Genomic DNA, 21,290 nt, shown 5'->3' on the forward strand with positions numbered 1-21,290 from the left:
GCCTTAATTTGTGGTTAATTCTTCAATAAAAAAGAAACAAAACCTATACGGGCATGGTATTTGTTTACGGCAAAATTGTGTTTACAAGATTGTGCGTTCGATATTCTCCGCTGTAATAGACCTTCATTTTCAATGCAATTCAAATAACTGATGCAAACACACATTGTGAAATCTCAATGCCTTTATTCCTGTTGTTGCGACAGTGGTACAATGCTTTGAAAACATGCAGCCACTTGGAAGTGTGCCTGGCATTGGGAATGTTCTTCACAGAGACTAACATATGACAATGTGTGTAGCGTCGCTGACACAAAGTTTCTGGTTAAACATGGAAATAAAAAAGAAACATTGACAAAAAGTAAAAAAAAAAAAAAAAAATGCATTGAAACATTCATAAAACGGAAAATGTTTTGGTCGAGCCTCTCCCGCTCTCTCCCGAGGCCGTGGAATGTGATTGTCTGACATTGGAGCAGGAACAAAACCAAAAAAAAAAAAAAAAAAAATCAATGGAGTCGACTGAAGACTGAGAAATCCTCCTTCCAAATCTTCCTAACGTAAACACTTCCTTCCTGTGAGGCGTTTGTGTACGCTGCCTCGGCGGTCGTTAAGCTTCTCATTGCAATCATAAGGCCTGATAAAGTACATAGTGGCTCGTCCTTGGACTAGCGGAGGCACCCTGATTTCTACTAGAGCGTGCATAAAAGCAATAATGTTTGTAATTTTTTTAAGTCAAAGGTAAAATGGCTGCTTTGCCTTTTCCCCGCTACATTTATATATATATATATATATATATATATAAAAAAGTTTGAAGGCATCACGTGCACCTGCTTTAAAGAGGAATGTCTGAAGCTACACAAAACATAAATAAGAGGATAATAAAAAGTCATAATGGCCTTTTGTATAATCAACACTGCCTGTTGGTGGAATGTTCATGAATACAAAATAGAAAAAAAAAAGCAAAATTTTCTTGTGAGTATAAGGATGTTAGATAAGATGACCGTATACGTGTTAACATACATTACCCGGAGCGTCGCTGTGCTATTGTCATACATAATAAATGTGACTTGAGCTAAATTCTACAAGTGCTTACATTTCTATCCCCCAAGTGGTTGGAATAAAATAATGATGTGTGTCAAGCTTTCGGCTTGAAATATAAATTAAAAAGAAATGGAATGGAACTTGATGAGGGGTTGTCACCCTGGGAAAACATGTCATGAATCTACTCAATCAACTTCACCGCAATTATTTTTGGAACTTTTCGTCGTCGTAATATCTCAATTTTCACAGCATTTGGTTTCTTTTACAAAGCAAATAGAAACGTGCAAAGGCCACCGTACAAAAAACAAATAAAAAAAAAACAGAGTGATGTTTGTGTATAATGCTGAGACGTTTGTCTTTTTCTTGGGTTCCCTTTCTTTGGGATTGTGGTCATTTTTTTTTTTTTTTTTTTTGGTCATCAAGCCAAAGTCTTGAATTGTCGTGGCCCTGGCTTTAAAAAAAAAAAAAAGGCTCCTTCAGGACGTTAGTAGCCCATACCTGATGGGAGAGGCAGAACAAAAAAAAAAAACATCAGCGATCTCTGAAAACTAGTCAAAATGGTAAACAGGTTGCCGGTACGTACCGTTGGTGACTGACTTGGTCTCGCCTCTTCCTGGCGCCTGCCGCACAAAAACAGAAACAATTATTGGACTTGTCCATTTTATGGACACCGTCGCCTTCAATTATCACCGCACCAGGAAGGAAGGAAGGAAGGAAATGTGACTCATACGTGTACCACAGGTGGGCGGTCCATTTGGACCAATACAAACACAGCCTGTGTGTGTGTTGTGTGTGTGTGTGTGTGGACAGTGCATCCATGGTGTTGATCTTAAGCCAAAGTTCAGAAGTGCAAATTGGCCGCAGCGGAAGCAGATGTTGTAAAGAACGGCCCCCATTAAAGCAATAAAAAGGCAAAGCAGAGTGCAAGTGGAGCAGATTTGTACTTTCAAAAAAAGGGTGAAACAGCCATCGGTGAAAAGCTGGCAAAGTTGGACAAACTCTAAATAAGAGATAGCGTACTTTGGATTTCAATTTTTGATGAGACACAATGTCTTGTTGGTCCTCAATGAAAACTAAAAGGTCATTCAACTTAAGAATTCTTTTTAGTTTGAATTTTCTACAGCACTGTCCAACCGGTGACGATAAAAAGGTGGCAGCAAGTACAAGTTTTTTTTCTTCTTTACCTCTGCAGGCTTTTTCCAGATTGTCACGAGTATATCGACTAGCTACGAAGAGCTCTTTTAGGGGAAACACAAAACATATCAATTCACAATATACATGCAAGTGTCGATTTTGACAAAAAGACTAATGCTGACTCTGCAGCTTCCCGTACGAGTCAGTTTGAAATGAAACGTACCTTGGCCGCAGAGGAGCCTTTGTTCTCCCATAAACTCCTCTTATTGGTCACGTCGACGGGCTTCAGGTCCTGGAAAAGCAGAAAAAAAATGAATTTCTGGGTGGTATCATGCAATTTTCCCAGCAGCCACTAGATGTCGCCAGAGGTTTTTTCCAGGCAAGGCCTTCCTATTCATTCATCCTTCTCATGAAGAAAAATGCTAACCGCCTGCCAGATTTGGAGTTGGCGCAGGCGTTGCCGTGGAAACGACCTACCGATGGCCTTGCTCCCGACGTCTTGCCGCTCTCGGGGGCTTTATTCAGCCAGTCGTTGATGCGGCCCGCCACGCCCGGGTTGATCAAGCTTGCTTCCTGTTTGGACAGAAGCAGAAAGATGAGCGGGCGGCGCCACCTCCTCCCTCCCCGCAATCAACCTCGGTCACCTTAAAGGTGCTGCCGGTGCTTCCCGGCGAGTTGAACACGCTGCCTTTCTCCCACATGCTCTTGATGTTACGGATGCTGTCGGTCACCGTCGGGAGATCCACGGTGCCCGAGCGAGGGGATCGCGACTCCTTGTTCTCACGCTGCGGCGAGAAAAAGTTAATTGGGGCCGCCGGCAACGCTGACTTTGCAAATGTGATCCACCTGCGCGGCCGAGGTGTACTGCTCCAGTCGGTTGTCGATCTTGGACACCACGGGTGAAAGGGACGTCTTGACCGTGCTGTTGGGAATGAAAAATTCATTTCAATTTTTTTCGCGCCAGATAGCAGCGCAGTGTTCACAAGCACAAAAAAAAAAAATCCTGATTGATCGGAGATGTTTTGATTCATTTTACCTTTTCTGTGCTGACTTGTTGAGAAACTCGGCACGCTCTCCGATCTGGAAGCAAAGTGAGACTATTGAGTGTTCCAGTAACAACAGCACAGAAATTCCCATCTGAGATATTTTTTTTTTTTTATGGATACACAAATAATCAAAAATAATTGATGAGTTTATGAACTTTAACATGTTGACCTGTAGTCAACGCCACCAATGTTAACACACAAACAGAAAAAACAACAGGCGGCCTGTGGGAATTTCAGCAGAAATAAAAGAATAAAAAAAATTAGACACAAATTTGCACAAAAAGACATCTCATTCTCAGCTTGGCGCTGGACGACCAACGAATGTGGGAGTTCCCGAAATACTCCCTGACAGGAAATTCCCCATTCTCCGACGCATTTTTTAACAGCTGCGGCCCATGCGAACGACGTTTCAGTAATCTTGTTAACCCTAATCGCTTTCCTGCATGCTCGCAGTCGGGCGCTCGTCGTGTCGCCGCGACGCGCCGCTACGCGTTATCGAGCGCGCGCCGTGCAGCCCGCCCGGGTTTGTCAGGCTGATAATGTGGACAAAAAGAGCGCCCGGGGACTGTGTAGACTTTGCCGGGAGGTGACAGCAGATAGCGATAGCTATTCTTTATGCTTTTTAATAGCGGCCGCACAGAAGCAATGCACGGTAAAAAAACTCAAATTTTCACTTCTGTGTCACAAAGTTAGAAGAAAAATATTATTTATTGTGAGCAAATCATTTACGCACTGAAACACTGACCTTGAGAGAGGAGCCGCGAGGGCTGACGCACTTGAAGAGTTTTTCTTCGTCGTCCACCGGATCCTCCACCTTTTGCCTCTTCTCGGCCGCCTCCGCCCTCCTCCTTTCGATCTCCTCCTTCATCTTCCTTTTTTCCTCCTGAGCAACACAGAAAACAGTGCAGTGTTTGTCTTACGGTGTTCCGCAGGGTTCAATCTTAGGGCCACTGCTGTTTTGAACTGTCTTTCGTTGAATGTGTGATTTATGCATCACATAATGAACTGGCCTTTCAAACTATTAGCGTACGGACCATTTTGATAGAACGGATGGCGCTCGGTGGCACGTCGCCCGTCTCCGAGTTGCCCCGTCTCAGTTAATTAGTCTCCCTCTATCCCCGGGCCCTCTTTTAATTACAAATCAAAAGGCCTCATTAACATGACACAAGACGAAGCTTATTGGGGGTGGAGGGAGCAAGAAAAGAGCCACATCACATATGCGGCCAAGCCCGACAAAGAAAGTCGGGCGGGCGGGCTAACGAGAAAAATGACGATTGTGGATGGCCCACCTCCTCTCTGGCTTTCCGCTCAGCCTCATCCTGCTTCCTCTGCCTCTCCTCCTCCTCCAGCACCTTCCTTCTCTCCTCCCTCTTCCTCTTGAGGTCCTCCAGCTGGGCCTCGGACTCCTGTTGCTTCTGCCGCATGCGCTCAAACTCCTCGCTCTCTGTGTCTTCGCGGCGGCGCTTCAGCTCCTCCAGCTTGAGCTCCGCCTCCAGGCGGGCGGCGGCGGAGGCGTCCTGGTCGCCCTGCTCGTCGTCATCATCAGGGTAGGGTGCGCCGCCTCGACTGCGGGGGGACAGCACGTGAGCACACAACAAATCCTAAACCGGTTGCCACGACGATAATTATGCGTACCCGAATGTCCTCTCAGGTTCCCTGTACTGTTTCGCAGTGGCTTCTTCCTCTTCCTCTTCGTTCTCCTGCTCTTCCTGCTCCTCCTCCTCCTCCTCCTCCTCATCATCATGCAGGCCGCCGTTCTGCTTCCTCTGCTCCTCCCTGCTCTGGCCTCTCTCACACAGCTACACACACAAACAGGCAACAACGCTACACTTGTGACTACAAAATGTACGCTTGTGTAGGTTTGCAGTTGAGTGCACAATTAGCAACGCGGCCGTCTAAAAATGTGGCGAGGCCGCGGTGAGCTCTCATTACATTGTGCGAGTGTATTCAACAAAATAGCCAGAGTAAAAAAATCAGTGTAATGGAATCGAGCTCGGGTGGAAGACATGCGGATAAAAAAAAGTGACTACTCTGTGAAGTTTGATTGTCCTTGCATCACACAACCTCATTGTCCGCTTGATTGTCATATCTGGGTATCACATGAGTTCGGATGTCTATAAAGGCGCCCTCTGGTGCCTCGAAATCTTCTGCCTGATTTGTACTGACTACTGAATGACTTCCTTCCCATGCCTATGAAAAAGGTCCGTTAGCATGCTGGTATGAAACACACAGGCAACTCTTGCGCCTACCTGGATTGATTCATCGGTTGACTCCTAGCAAAGAAAAACCAGCGAGCCAGTTATTGAGGTCAAATCCTTCCAAATGTTTGACCCCCCCCCTCCGAGAGATGACTCACCTCTTCTCTTAAGTAAGATCTCCTTGGCTTCTCCTCCATCACAATCTTCTCTTCTTCCGCTCTGGCCACTGGCTCCTCCTCTCTCATGTAGCTGTGCATCTTCGCCTGACGCCAGGAGGAAGACCTCTGCTCCGCTTCCTCTTCCTCCCGCACCATTTGGCTCTTCTCCCCGCTGTCCTGGCCCTCCGTCTCGTCCGGCTGCCTCTGTCGCTCCAGCGCCTCCATGAGGCGGCGCTGGCGACGCTCCTCGCGCCTGGCCACGCGTTCCAGCAGCGCTTGGTCCTCTTCCTCGCCGCTGCCGCCTCCAAAACTGCCGCTCGCCGAGACGCTTTCGGTCATGCTGACGGGAGACAAAATGTAAACATTTGAGCATTTTTGCTAGGTTGGGAATATGCTGCACTGTGCTGCCCCCCACAGGTCAATTTGGTTACTACACCACATTGCTTGGAGGAGGAGAGACTTGATGTGTGTGGAGTGCCTTGTCAAGTACACCACAAGCTCGCCAGGTCACATGTGAGGTCTCGGTTAAGACGTTAAAAATTGGTATGTGTGCGCCTCAAATAACAGCTCTTGAGAAAAAAAAGAAGGACTTTTCAAAACAATAATTGTTTTCACATCAACCTGAGGACAAGTGCTGCAAAAGAAATCAAGGTCCGCAGAAGCATATCTGCGGCGTGGACATGTCCGTTGGAGAGAAACAATTTGGCTCCATTGACAGATCCTCGCCACAGAAATGCTTGAAAATAAAACGGTGGGCCAGGCTGAAAATAAATCTGAGGAGAGTCGTTGGACTTGAGCACGGAAAGGATGAAGAGCTCCAAGATAGATACCACAACAGCTGCTTAGGGCAAGGCCTTACGGTTCTTTGGGTCATTCCTTTATTATTATATATTGTGTTATTTATTTGATTTTATTTACGACTGCAGTATTTGGTCACCTGTGGCAGTTGGTCTCGACCAGACTGTCAGGTTGGCCGGAGGATTCTTCCAACTCTCTGGCCCTCATCCTCTCCTGGCGGGCCCGGCGCCTTCTCTCGCGGGCCGCCTCTTCGTCGTCGTCATCGTTTCTTGTCAAACTGGCGGAGGAGGAGAGCGAGTATCTCAGTATGGGATCATTTGATTTAAAAAAAATAAGTCAGGTTCAACATCCGAGCGGCGTTTTTCCAGCCCGCCTGACCTTTGACCCCCCTCCGCTAAGCGCACGGCTAGCTAACATCACACGAGCGCCTTTGAGGCGGGGCAACCGAGCGTGGCGTTACATGTTAATTGCAACACGTGTGGTGAGCCGCGCTAAAGCTGCTTTGGGTTTGTGTGAGTTATTTTTTTTTTGCAGCTCATTAACAGCTTCCTTTGCTCGCCTCATGTTGTCAAAACAGAGATGAGTCTGTTAAGCGTGACATCATTCGTGTCAGCCAGGCAATGATGAACCTATGAGGCCATTTTCCTGCATCATTTTAAGTTGTGTGCTTTTAGTTTAAAAAATAAAAAAACTTTTGTGTACTGAGGCAAAAAGTGTCATCTTGAATCCACTTCCTCTCAAAGTACAAAATTAAAATGCAACTTGTACATGTCATCTCCACACAAATGGTGAGAGACAAAAAAACACGACTGCCTAAACTCCCGCAGGACTGTGCCGTCCCAGAAAACGGCAGCAAATGTCATGAGAACCAGAAGGAGGCAACAGCTAAAAATGGAATAAAAAGAGTCCTTGGCGGCAGGCGGCGACAATCCCAGGCTTCAAGATTCCTCGGTAGGAGAGAGAATAAACTTCTAAAAGCTGAATTAGCATTCCTGTCAATCACGGCGCGCACACAAGCAAAGCCCCGCTTTAATATCCCTTTTTTCCTTACTTAGGCCCCAAACTCCATCAGCATTCTGCCACAGAGTCTCTCGGAAAGGGGGGGGAGGGAAAAGAGAACGGCAGAAAAATGAAAAAAAAAAAGAGGTGACCAGAAAAGGCGATAATCTGCCGATTGGATTCCGGACAAAGACGACGACGCTATTAATGAAATGACATAAAATGGCATCATACACCAAAAGGAATGCACTCCTATTTTTTTTTATCCCCCTCGTCTCCTGGCGCTTTTGCGGCCGTTGCGGAGCCAGAGAGCGCATATTAGGCACAAGTATGTCTAAATATTTTCTTTGCGGCACAGTTATGCGAGCAAAAACCCATTTGGGGGGCAAAAGCCCGTGTGAAAAGACATTTGCGCCCTTACTTGGTAAGAGAGCATAAAAAAGTGAAAATGCAAGCGGCTGTGGAGCAGAAGGGAGGGACCATGAGGGGAGGCATTTTGGGCTGACCCATTCCCACGCTGGACTCGTTCCTATCCTCAGATAGAAATCCCCTAAATCCTCTTCTTGACTTCATTACCTCCACCAGGGAAAGTTGATCAGAATGACCGAGCAATGAATTTCAATGACACAAAAGCAAAAAGAGGCGGCTTGGCTTTTGTCTCGCCCTTTCCCGTGTCATTTTCCCCAGACCATATTTGGTCAGGATCTCTCGCAGAGGATGGGTGTTATTTCCTCAGACCTTTCCTGAATGGCACAGGTGGAAGGGCAGCAGAACCAAGAGGAAGAAGAGAAGAGGAAGAGGAAAGGAGTGGTGTGACATGGGTGTGTGAGAGAAAGAAAGAAAGGGAAGGGCCCGAGATTAAAATGGAAGCATGAGGTCATAAGCTAAGGGAGGGGGGGGTTGAGGTGATGCGGAAGAGGGAGGGGCCAATGAGAACATTGAAAAGGATTAGAACATCCTGCAAAAGATGGTGTAAATATCTTTTGATGACTTGGCAGAAATGGAAAGCAATGTGGGGATGTAATCTTTTTTTTTTTTTTTTAAATCAATAACAGGAGCAGCGTGTCACCTGCCAGCTGGGTTATTATTGGAGCAAAGCCAGCCAAGTCAAAATTTCATGTCAAAATATACATTAAAATAATTACATTTATTTTTATTTCATAATATATAAATAAATAATTTATTAAATAATTTAAATATGATTAAATATAATATTTAAATAATTAGACAATTACACATTTTTAATACTTTGGCCCACTAAAACTATGTGAGCCAGTTTTGCTTGGAGTAAAATATTTCTCAGAGATGGAGCAAATGAATGACCTTGGCTGTTATCTAAATCCTTATCAAACTTTTACTAAGTGGCCTGAAGCTGCGGAACTGATGAGGAAACTCGTTGAAGCAAAGGACCTTGGCACATCGTTCTCACGATTATATGCAGGGGGAAAAAAAAAAAAAAAAAAGACTCGTCTTATATGCCGGCGCCGCTCAATCATTTGTTGGAATGAGCTTTAAGTCTCATCAATTCCATCCATTGAATCAAAAGGAGCGCCAGCATATCCGAGAGAGAAAATTGGAAGGAGAACGGGAGGACATGATTGAGCGTTCCCACTTAAAGGTCATCACAACGCTTATCTGATTGCTTATCAATCTTTTTTTCCCCTCCTTCAATAAACCACACTGGGGGGGGGGGCAATGTTTGCCAAGTTATGCTTTTAAAAAGATCTCAAAGAGGCCTTGAGCTTTTAAAACAACACTGGCGCCGTTCTGCTCCAAATTGGCATCAACATCAGAGGTGCTCTTGACGAGCAGCTTCGCTCCCGCAAACACGGCCCGAGGAATTCTTCACTAAGTCGGAAGGATCCGTAATGACAGCGCCCCCGTGACCTGGATCGGATCCAGCAAAGGTCGCTATGGGAAAACGTCAAAAGGGTCTTACCGTTCAGCCTCCAGACGCATCTCCTCCCGCTTCTGCCTCCTCAGCTCTCGGCGCCGGTCAAAGTCCATTTCATCCATGATTGTACCCTAGGAAGTCACCCCAAAAAAAAAAAAAGTGTCATTTTTAGATTGAATGAACCTGGGAATCAACTGTGTTCGTTTTTTTACGCAAGCACTACGTCACACAAGTACAGTGCTGGTCTTACGCAAGAACAAAAACGATGAATACCTTTAATAAAAGCGCCAACAAGAGTCTTTTTCCTCACAATGCCAGTAGCATATCAACAGCTGTCTTCTCCGAGAGTGCGGCCTACAAAAATTCCTGCCCCTTCCCCTTCTTGTCCCTCCTTCTATCCCTCAATGACCTCCTTCCTGCTTCCCCCCTCGACTTGGCTCTATCGCAACAGCTAACTCTTCCTGTGTTGTTTACCCAGAAAAACGCTCTCAGAGGACATGACTCGGCGCTTGAGCCTCACTTCCGGTGTCGTCCTCGTCTGTCTACTTTTTCTCGGGAGTTGCACTGCATGCATACAATCTGAAGTTTCCATTTTTATGCTGGCAACGATGTTTTGTTATGCTAGCAACGATGTTTGTTATGCTAGCAACTATGTTTTGTCGCACTATAAATCTGGCAGACCAGGATTGACGTCGATTGCGAACACTCCCACAGCGGTGCAGACCTCCCTTTCATTTGATAACTAAGCACACATTTCCTAATTGATTAATACTACTAGCATAACTTTGACAGTAGACAAAAAACTAAAGCTCCTCTCAGTAAGCACAGACTGGTTTCCTGACTCTTACAGAGCCTTGACTGGAAATAGGGAGATGGATTTCACAACAGTGCAATAATTCACTCTCTATATTTGGATGTTACGATAGCGTCGTCTGTGACGATGGCCAATTAGCGCCGGCTAACGCATGCAACCGTAATTAAAACGAGACGAGAACGCTAAATACAAGTGACAAGGCCTCCGACGGCACCAGTCTAATCACACACTTCAACATACAGGGGGACGCCAAGGGAGACACAGTCCATTAATTTCTCCAGAATGTTCAGACTGTCTCAAAATGAATTATGGTGATGAATGTAATGACTAAAAGATAAGGTTGATCAACAGAACCAACACAAATGATTCGTATAGCAAGACTTTACAAGAAGATGTATTTCAGCTGCGACTGTAACTAATGATACATTTAATGCGTTTATTGAATAAATGCAATATCATGAGAATCTCTGGCTTTTAAATGGAAAGCGCTAAGCAAAGGACCCCAGGGGGATGCCTCTGGCTTGCATAAATATCTGTGTGTAAGTAAAATGGTGTCGAGCACTCGAGGGACCACCCAGACTTTTACAAAAGCTAACAGAGACAGCATTCCATGCAGTTGAGCAACCTCAAGTGATGGCACATTTTCATTTTCAACTTCAGACTGTCCATTCCATTCCTTTCTGCTAGCTCTGTCCTGAAATCTGGATCGTCACTTTCCATTGACCTAGTGACAGATTGCCCAAAATATGACTTCAGTGACACATAATATATTCCGATAGTATTCCGAGAACCATCATGATCGCACACCCTGATAATACGTGGATCCTCTCATAAGCGATATGCTATATGCTAACATTAGCTAGTTAGTTATAATGGTGGGTCTACAGACAGGTGTTCTTTTCAGGAAAGTTCTAACCAGATGAAGACAAGCATTCCAGTTATGTGAAACAAGAACGAGCCTTCTTTGTCCGTGAAGACATTTGGAAGTGACAATGACCGTCGCCGTGACCCGCTTGTGGCCTTCAAAGAGGCGACTGACTCCACGAGGGGTTTACTGGCTGGACTTAAGTACGGCATTAGCTCGTTATAATAAGACGATCTTAGATAAGGATGGCGCAGTCGGAGAGGGAGGAAGAGGGGGAGGGAAGAAAGACAGCGATAGTCCAAATGCGTGCCTGTAGGCGCTGAAGATGAACAGCTGTTTTGGCAGAAGCTCCCGAGACACTTTGCGTTGTGTAAACGTTTTCTGCAGGCGTAGTACCGTAGTCTCCTGACAGAAGCGCATCGAAAGATAACAACATAACAAAACTGTACTTAAGGGTCGCTTTGTGTCATTTTACGACAAATATTAGTCACAAATTTACATCTTTGGATCGCATCGCGCGGGTTGTTATGGCTTCCGTCAGAAGGCCACTTCTAATCGTTACGATACATCTAAAAATCACGCTTCGTATGAGCTAAACGCAAAGCTAAACTATTTATCGGAACAGCTGAGCAATGTATTTGTTTAGGCATTAGCTATGTGGCTAAAGTTTATCTAGGAAGTCACAATAGTGCCAAATCCATAGGCCATGAGGCGGAGACCGGGATTAGGCCCACGGGCCTCGGGTATGACACAAAGACTTTCGAGTGTATTATGGAGTCAGAACATGTGCCATTTCCATCAGTGCCCGCGAGTGGTTGTGGTCGTCTCTGCTATGCACCTTCGCGCTTGCTAGCATAAATACGTTTACAGTGGAACGGAGCTGCCTGCCGCAGATGAGCATTCATGATCTCACTGGAGATATTTCCTTCTTTCCATATCTGCCTGCACCTCTCAGGGCTTCATTTGTCATCGGGCTTTCTCCGCCTTCCATTAAAAGACGACCTAGACATTGACTGGATGATGTATTGGCTAATTTGATTGTGCCTTGTCAGATACATATATTGATTTTCAGGCAGGACTCCAGATTACCTTCAAATTGTCACTAAAATGTCAGCAAGTAAATTTGCTTTTATTTTTATTTTCATCATTTTTTTTTTTTTTACATTTTATGGGATTACATCAAAAATAACACTCATAAAAAATCCAGACTATACAGCCGGGCGCATTTTTTCTCAGTGTGTCTTGGCACTGACGACGGAAGCCTATCAAGTAACCACGTACGATTATGTGGATAAAATATGAAGACACATTTTTTTTTTTTTATGATAGCCTGGATAATATTGCACGTATGGGGGATTACACACATTCTTTCTCCTCCATCCGTCTATACATGGACGCCACGGTGTGAACACCAAGCACAATGTCTTCTGTTGTCAACGCCGCACGGAGGCGGCCAAACGCAACACGGCTCGATCTCAATACCATCTGCTTCCTGCCCCCAAAAATTGAGGCTTCAACCCCGATGAGGACACATCGAGAAATGCATTTAATGGGGCGTCATTTGGGATCTAACCGCACACACCCAAATCACCCTCAACTACCCCGACTAATCCAGCAGCATTGAGAAAAACTAGGTGGAGAGATGTAAACTTTCCATCCGCTCTCCTGCATTCCCAGACTATGTTTCATATAAGGGCCTTGTGTGAGTGAATCACACACACACACACACACACAGCATGAAAATCTCAATGGAATACCTCGGACGCGTTGTACTTTTGAGGACAGGCAGTACGATGCGCCGGGGGGGGGATTAACGGTGCACACGCGTCATGGCTGAATCAGTCAGGCGCAAGATTACGTTCCAAAAATCAAAGCGGCAAACAAACAGCAGCTTTGTACATTCATAGTAAATGTATTTAGATTTATAGATTTAGGAAGATTCTTCATTAACTCATCCACTGCCAACCCAGTTAATATCTTTGACGTCTATAATCGTCAATGGCACTGAATGTGTTAATAATAATAATAATAATCCCAGTATCGCCTTGTCTCACAGCGAAGCCCTATCGTAAAGCCGCTCGGGGATGATGGATCCGAAAGGTCAACTGTTATCCCAAAGGTCAACAGTTAATCCGATTCCCCAAATTCAAGAGCATCCAAAATAGCTAAGTGTTAACAAGATAGCTTCTGTGACTTAGTCTCAAATAGCGTTTAAGACAAACATTTGCGTTACAAGTTGGATCGCAATCGCTCATAACGTCAATTGGACTTTTTTTTGAGAAGCATCCTGCTCAAAGCATCCAAAATCCCTCGCAAACTCGGCATGTTTGCAGCGCATCAAAAGACGACGGCTCGCTGCTGCTGCTGGTTCATATGACCAAATATGGAAGGAAAAAAATGCTGCCTTTCCCGTAACCAAACTGGGAAAAAGGGAGGGGGGGGCGGGAGTTTCTTGCATGCTGTGTGCTTAGTGCGATAGCGGCGCTCTCACACTAACGTCACAGTGGCTGCAGTTGGCTCCGACTCAATACTGTGTGACTGACGGCCACGCCGGAGCCGCCGTGACACACACATGCACACACCGATGAGTTCACCGCGCAGACATTTCATCTGCAAACACGTTTGACACTGCAGCCTTAGCCACACTTGGAACATTCCACTTCGTCAAAGAGCCAAAAAAAAAAGTCCAAAACAGTTTGCCTGTGGCACGACAAACATGTCTTTGGAGGCCTCACGAGAAGCTTGGATCCAATTAGCTGGGATGCCAGTGGTGCAAGAACACAACAAAGCCATAATAAACGAAACCATGTTCCGACATGGTATTTCATCGGTTTAGAATTGTCTTGACGCGAAGCTCAATTAAAAGCGGGGAAAAAAATAATAAATCAATGTGTATATAAACATGCATGTTGCAAAAATGAGTTTATAGATGCTATGCTAATTTAAGCTATGCTAATAACTCATTGACGGCTATTATGTGGAATAATTAAATAGAATTCATTTCTCTAATTTCCGCACAAGTTCAACAATCGCAATTATTCCATCCGTAAAACGTCCACTCGTATACCTTACTGTGGCTCTTGCAGGCTCGCTGTTATGTTGCAAGGTGTTGCTGACACTTGAAGCTCAGTGGGCCCACCTGCCTCTGAGAACATCATGTTTGAAGCATCACAACGGCGAGGTATGTACTGTTAATCAATTGTGGCGTCATCTTGCTCTCGTGATGTCACAAAGTCAGTCGGATGATGAACGGGACTACTTTAAATACCATTTCTAAGACACCTGTAAAGATATATAAAAATTATATATATTTAATATATATATTATTTAATATATATATATAATATATATATTATTTATTAAAATTATACATATTTTTACATGTATATATATCTTTTTATATTATTTTGGTGTTTATTTATATATATATATATATTACATTATATATATCTGGCCTGCGAATATATTGAGGAAAGCAAAAGTTTAAACGCTTTTGCGGCCTCCTTTCGACACCTGCCTTGTGTCAGAATAAATGAGACCCTGCCAGGAGTCTGCGTCTCCTCAATGGGACATTAATCTGCTACTAGTGAGTGGGGCTGTGGATGCTGGTCTAAGCAGGCACTGATATATGGCGGCTTTTAAACCAAGCACCGCTACTGCCAACGGACGATGTGGAGTTCATCCAGTCGACAATATGAAAGCAGAATCCAATGGAAAAAAGATTTGAATGGAACTGTGTTTTGCTTTCATAGCCAGGCAACTCAAAAAAATATCCCAAGAATGAGCAGAAGCCACAAAGACGGTTATGAATGCCATTCTGACGTTAAGTCCAAGATATGGTGGAAAAGTGAAAATCCTCATGAGTGACGTACTTCCTGCTAAAGCCAGAAAAAAAGGGACGCAGATGTCAAACCACACAAAGAAAACATGTTCCCTATCATACCTTACATGGAAGCGCACAGACTCGGCCAATTGCAAACACGACAAACCCATAAAAAAAAGTCATTTGCACAAAAAGGAAATATTTGTTTCAATTGCTCCAAAATATCATCAATCTTTATCTCTGGACTCGTCACTAAATCACATGGTGGAATGCCATTTTTTTTTTTTTTGGTGCTGCGAGGCTGCTTTTCAAGGGTATTACATGACAAGGTATTTTTCAAAATAAGGGGGCTGCATTCCTTGAGAGAGATAGGAGGGGATTAAGGCCCGGGATGGGGGGGGGGCGAGCAAGACGACCGGACCGAGAGGCTCGATTACTCACACTGGATGTAGCCAGCGACTCCCATGATGCTGTTTGGAACTTGTACCAAGAATAATGACAAATAGAAAAATCGTTTGTCACTATGTGGATAAAAGTGGCCGTGATGGAATTAAAACAAATACCAGCAGATTTCTCCTCCGAAAGTCCTGACCCGTGATGCATGCCATTCCCATCTATTCCCGTCATAGCACAATAGCCACTATCTAGTAAAAACACTGCAGCCAAAAAAAAAGAATTAAATGGCCCGATAAGTTCTTTGAATGACATTGAAGTCAGTAAAACTGGCAGTGAGACACTGGGAGGGAATTTAATAGAGGAAAAGTGATGCTTGGAATGGAAATACTGCACGAGTCAGCAAAAAATGACTTTTCCAAGTCTAGCTCAGCTGACCTGGTTGGACAAGCGAGAAGTAAAAAGTCACTGTGTTGAAACAGCACATCCGGTTTTTGTCAAGTAAACTTCTTCATCCAGAAAATAAATTCCAGGCGTGTCATAGCTAAGTTTTTTTTTTTTCGTGCGTGCTAATATTCGTCTACAGCCTATTAAGACCACGCAATCATCTTTGAATCCCATTAGCACCATGTGGTATTTACCATTAAATCGACGAGTCAATTTTAGAGGTTAATATATGTGTGGTATTTAAGCCTCCTAATTCCTAAATTTATTGGAATAACACATATCTCAGACAGCCGTGAAATTGTAAATAATTGAGGGAGGCCGCTCGGCTCTACCGAGATTGTTGCCGCCGCTTTTTTTTTAGCTGATGGCATAAATGGAAATTTGGTTGGCAAAGGGAATATATTTAAAAGGGCAGCTATGCCCCGCCCCCTCCGAGCATTTCTTTTTAATAAAGCCAATAAAAGAGTTGTTTTAGGTGATTAAAGACAAGGTCAGCCATCTTGTATTCACCTCAAGACACTCATATATTTCCAATCGCCTTTACGTGACATGTACCATCTTTAATCCGAGCTATCCGTCTAAATGCGGGGGGGGGGGATAATTAATCCTTGCTCCTGTTCTGGTAAGACGTCACGCTTAATTTGTGTACAAGAGGTGCCCGGTAAACACGCTTTGACCCGGTTCAGCGGCTGAAGAGCTCTCAGTTTGTATTGTATTTACTAATCTTTGTTTTTGATTTAAGCGCATGTCCATTGCTTCTTGAAAATATGAGTAGACAGAAGCATTCAAGCCATCATATGAATCAGCCTTTCGTTTAATAAGCACCATTTGGCTGTCACCTCGGTGGCTACAGCGCTGCTCCATTACAGTAAAGCCCCTGCGGTCCAGGGCTTGGGTTATTCAATAAAACCTGACTGAGTGTTATTTCCAATCACCACTGGCAAGGCTCTGATGAGGTAAAAAGATCTCCCATGCCAACCTCGGCCTTTTTTTGAGCAGGGCTGTCTGATTAAAATGGTTTTCTCAAGCTTTTTTGTTAGCCTTGTGCCCTCGCCTGACACGAGAATAGAATGTGGGGGAGAGAAAATACAAATGACCCTATAGAACACGTTAAAAAAGAAAAGTCAACAGTGGTCCGCGGGCCTCTAGTGGTCCGTGGCGGTATTGCAGGCGGTCCACACTTGATTTATTTTCCAGCTAATTTTGTGAACCATCCAAATTATGTTTGGGCAATAAACCAACAAAAACATCAAACGTCACCTAAGACCCTCTTACGATCCTAATTGGGTCTTCAAAAAATATGATAACGTTCGTCACGATAGCGTCGTATTTGTTTAAGTTGTTGAAACAAAGACAAAGCGCAAAAAGAGAGTCCAAAAAAAAAAAAATGCTCTCATTTTTTTGAAGTTCTTCCAACGCACACAAGCAGATTTCGTAGTCCGCTTCATGCGCATATCCATTTAAGGTGATTGTTTTTATGTGTATGATGTCACCCCTCGCCGCCGTTGGACAAATCTCACACGTTGTGGCCGCCGTCCAACATGTCGTTCACACTCGCACACACAAGATACACAACCCGCGTAAGCCACCAGCATAAATCCAGCAAGCCTATTAGTGACCCACACACTGGCCCGTCTGTCCCTAACCCCTCCGGTAGGCGGTTAACCTTGCTCGTGTAAACACATGACCTCACTGATCATGTGTTTACACTCAAAAGGTATTTTTGCCAACATTGTAACTAGTTGTTTTTGTTTTCTTTCATGGGAATGGGCAAAAAAAAAGTTTGGGCAGGTTTGATAAAAATAATAAAAAAGTGAGAATTTAAAAAAAAAAAAAAAAAGGTGGTGAAGGTGAGGAATGGAGCAAGTTTCGATGGCCGTGCACGTCTGCAGTCCCGCTGGGAGGATGCAATAGGAAAGCACAAGGCCAATCAGCTAACAGGCACATTTCCTGTGCTTGTTTTATCAGATGAGAAGAAACCCAAAGGCAAAAAAAAAAGTACATTTCTCCCAATAACCTGCTCTGGCGAATCAACGAAAAAAAAAAACACGCTGAGGGTAATGTCTTAGCACGAGAGGTGTGACAGTAGTGATGTGGGCCTCCTCTTAAAATCTCAAATAACAGGATTTATGTATCACAAACCTCTGCAAAGCTCTTCGGGTGTATTTTCCACAACTTAACTTAAACACGGTCTAATGTTTCACTCGCAATTAGCCGCTTTCAACTTGTTAGCCAGTGAAGAGTTAAAATTTCTTTTTCCTAGTCCAGATCTGTCTGTGGGTCCAAAACAGTGTGGTTCTGGTTGCAGAACATTCAAGTGACATGCTATCCAATTACCGAGAAGGGGGGGGGGGGGGGGGGGGGGGGGGGGGGATAAGCCGCAGACCCCATAAGCTTCTTGTCAAATCAAAATAACAAACCTCCCTTAAAATGCATTTATACATTGTAACAATTTTAAAAATATTCTTCCCCAATCAATATTGCTATTTAATATTATTTTTACTAGGTTTTTTTTAGACAATAAATTATTCTGTGCTAAAATATTTTTATGTATATATATTATGTATAATTTATATATTTTACTGCTTTTAGGTCGTGACCTAAAAAAAGCTGCGTTACAAGCTACAATAGCATGAAACAGACAACACCTGTTGCTCAACCTAACACTGAATTCATAAACATTCCATACCATGATGAAAAAAACAAAGGCAGATTGAAAATGAGCACAGAAAGCAGGTGAAAGGTTAAAAAGGGTAGAAGACAGGAAACATAGCTGACATAGTTTCACTGGTCCATAATGAGAAGAAAGCAGGATAATGGTGCTGCTGGCACCTGCTGCGAGGAAACAATGTATGTTTGGCTGGCTGGAATTTTGGGAAGAACATATTGTACATGAAAAATTTATTTTCCATCCTATTCCACTTCAGTTGGCAGCTCGCTGGTGCTAAGAACCGGCCGGATTCCTTCTTTGGAACTTGATACTCTGCAGGATTATGAGCCTCGGCTATCAAACTTGCGTGCATGCACGTGTGGACGCATGTTGATGAGGCGGACGGGTGTCACCTGATACACCCCCCCCCCTCCCCTTTTTTGTTTAAAGCTTTAATCAGATGGAGGAGTTACAGTACCAAGAGGCCTTCAAGTCCAGACTGCGGAAATGCATGGCAATGTTCCCTACATCCTGCCTTGCCCAAACGCCAACACAGCCAAAGTTCTGTTATCACCCCCGTGCAATTACCTCCACATTTCATTTGGGCTGACAATTACACAATCCTGCTGTGCACGCCACAATTTGACGCCGGTGTTGAACTTTCCATTGTGCACCTGGTTGCAAGGTAAAGCCCCAAAAAATGGTGTCAAGAGTTCAACTCCAATCCAAGCGAAATGGCCTAGTTTGCATTTGCTATCGTCAGACACTTCATTAGGTACACCCAGACAACCAAATAGGAGAGCTGCATCGACAATTTTGCCCTTACAAATGATAATGCGTTGTCAGAGAGACATTAATTGGATTTATTTTGGTGGTTGGGAGTTTGCAGCGAGCGGGGGCAAAATATTAGAAACAGCTGTCAGTATGATGCAATTGACTTCTCTGTCACTGCAATCCAAGAATAAATACAGTATTGTACGGCTGAAATAGTTTTTAAGATTGGACTGAGGCATTCAAAGAAACAAATGACTCGACACTTTTTGCCACACTTTTCTTAAGCTGTCATTGTCAAAGCTGCAAAATCGGAGTTTTAGTCAATTCATTGTTTATTTACATTCATTTTAGCATTAGCTTACCTCGTAGCACTTATTTTATTTTGCAGAGCACCTCCAAAACATATAAAACCCACTCAACTTGCATTTTAATAAATATTTCTCTGACATTATTAGAATTGACTGCTTGCAAGTGTACCTAAAACTGGGTTCAAGAAATTTGGAAATGGCTTGATATCACAAAAAGTGCATCATCAGCCCTGTCTTCTCATCCCATTTTATTTTGAAAAGCATAAAAGAGACAAAGGCACGAGTACAGCGCCCCTCTTCTTCTCTCTCCATTCATGCATACATTTCACACACATTAGTGTGTAACAAAGCTGCGATCAAAGACTTGAAGGCCAACTCAAGTTCACTATGAGTAAAAAAAAAAAAGAGAAAAAAAAAGGGTGTGTGGGTGCAGATTTGCTTGAGGGGGGTGAGAAGATCACAAAGGTGTCTAGAGATACATTTACTTTTAAATATGATACTATGATCTTTAGATTCATGTTGGGGTGGAGAAAAAAAAGAAAAAAAAGTTTTCAAGATAGCATCAGGCTGTCAAAACATAAGTGTATTGTCCGGATGCGGTCAAAACTCCAAACCACGTCACCATCGCAAACTATTTGTAATAAATTGCGCGTGAAAGCTTTCGTGGATGACAACGTTAAGAATAAAGCTCACGAAAAGTTAAGCGAGCGCACAAAGGAGGGAGCGGCTAACGGGCCAAAAAATACGTTCCGCAAAAAAAAAAAAGACGCGCAGCGAAGCGCACGGCTTTTCTTTGTTTAGAAAATAAACCAAAACACATCAGCGAAGTTTGCAAGCGTTATTAGAAATCAGCAATAACATAGCGTGGGTGTTTTTGCGTGGGCTTACCTGTGGATCGTAACGGGACATGATCGCTTGGGTCGAGTGTGAGGAGAAGGAGAAGAAGAGAAGTAGAAGCAGCCAGGCTGATGTCGCTCCTCCGCTCCACGCAGCACTGATAGAAGCCCAAATCAAGCCCCGCCCCTTTTAAGAAAAAAAAACAAAACAAAAACGCAACAAAGTCGGCCAAGTCCACCGCCGAACTATTTCGCAAACTTTTGTTTCATTCAAACAATTGCGATCTTTTTTTTTTTTTTATTCCGCAGAAGGGAATGTACTCTGGGCAGTTCTGCTGACACACTTTGCTTTCTGTTTCTCGATAATAAACTTGAATTTGATAACTGCTTTGAAAACACGCGTTTCACATTTTGCTTTGACAGACAGGATGACGTAGAAAGAAAAAGATCCACACGTTGGTGTAACGTTTAAAGCAGCATTTGATTTCAAAACACACCAGCTCCAAATTAACATGATGCTATAAATGACTTTTTTTTTCCCTTTTACCTCACGCATCTATCATTTTAAATGATGATACCGTTGAAACTAAATCTTCACAGCCAACACAGCCCAGAGCTTCCGCTATTTGTTACCTGCCCGTCATTTTTCCTCTAAGGTGACAAAACAATGACTGCACTGTTCTTTTATTCCCTTGCACAGCTTTTTTTTCTTTTCTTTTTTTATCTTTCCATTCCAAACAATAATGCACTGAACAAAGCCTTCAATTTAAGAGCATTAAGCCACTGGTGCAGAAATGAGCACCATATGCGCTGCTGCCGCTCTTTTTTTTTTTTTTTTGCATGTGTCTATTTCAGATAAAGAAAAAAATGAATGCGGCATTTTGATTGCGTGCATGTGCGGATGTAATTGCATGCGCGGTAAAAATCCAAAGCGGTCGTGCATGAGAAAGAAGAGAAACAAAAGACAAGCGGGGTGGGCAAAAGCGCAGTTCTTGTCATTCCTGAGTCAAAATGATGCATTTCAAGATAAATGTGCATTCATGACTTTCATCCCGGATCATGTTTGCAAAACTTGGCTCCCATTGCCAAATCACCTCATGGTGTAATGTGATTGCACA

At 43.7% G+C, this 21,290-nt stretch overlaps 2 protein-coding genes across 12 annotated transcripts in view; one reads left to right on the forward strand and one right to left on the reverse strand.

Moving 5' to 3' along the window:
- The window catches only part of LOC119117540, a 135,310-nt gene extending 135,026 nt beyond the window's left edge, over positions 1 to 284 (forward strand). The window contains exon 3 of the mRNA XM_037243878.1: positions 204 to 284. Coding sequence (XP_037099773.1) covers positions 204 to 284 — 81 coding nt within the window. The remainder of the gene's footprint in view (positions 1 to 203) is intronic.
- Positions 164 to 20,371, reverse strand: cald1a (caldesmon 1a). 11 transcript variants are annotated; one of them, XR_005096435.1, is made up of 17 exons: positions 20,225 to 20,370; positions 9,308 to 9,393; positions 6,509 to 6,646; positions 5,572 to 5,911; positions 5,465 to 5,488; positions 5,280 to 5,405; positions 4,852 to 5,014; positions 4,505 to 4,785; positions 3,961 to 4,098; positions 3,206 to 3,249; positions 3,016 to 3,091; positions 2,814 to 2,954; positions 2,647 to 2,742; positions 2,393 to 2,461; positions 2,220 to 2,273; positions 1,619 to 1,655; positions 164 to 1,533 (listed from the first exon to the last, which is right to left on the reverse strand). XR_005096435.1 is itself a non-coding variant. In XM_037243351.1 (16 exons), exons 1-16 carry the CDS (start codon positions 20,243 to 20,245, stop codon positions 1,520 to 1,522), a joined length of 1,782 nt encoding a protein of 593 aa, XP_037099246.1. In that variant the 5' UTR covers positions 20,246 to 20,370; the 3' UTR covers positions 164 to 1,519. The 11 variants fall into 11 exon arrangements, 10 of the variants coding, with proteins under 10 accessions (XP_037099246.1, XP_037099243.1, XP_037099244.1 ...); XM_037243351.1 differs by lacking the exon at positions 2,220 to 2,273 and having other exon boundaries at positions 2,814 to 2,942; XM_037243348.1 differs by lacking the exon at positions 2,220 to 2,273.
- Between the last annotated feature and the right edge of the window lie 919 nt (positions 20,372 to 21,290).

The sequence above is a fragment of the Syngnathus acus genome, chromosome 23 (genome assembly GCF_901709675.1).
Source record: "Syngnathus acus chromosome 23, fSynAcu1.2, whole genome shotgun sequence".
Classification (NCBI taxonomy): domain Eukaryota; kingdom Metazoa; phylum Chordata; class Actinopteri; order Syngnathiformes; family Syngnathidae; genus Syngnathus; species Syngnathus acus.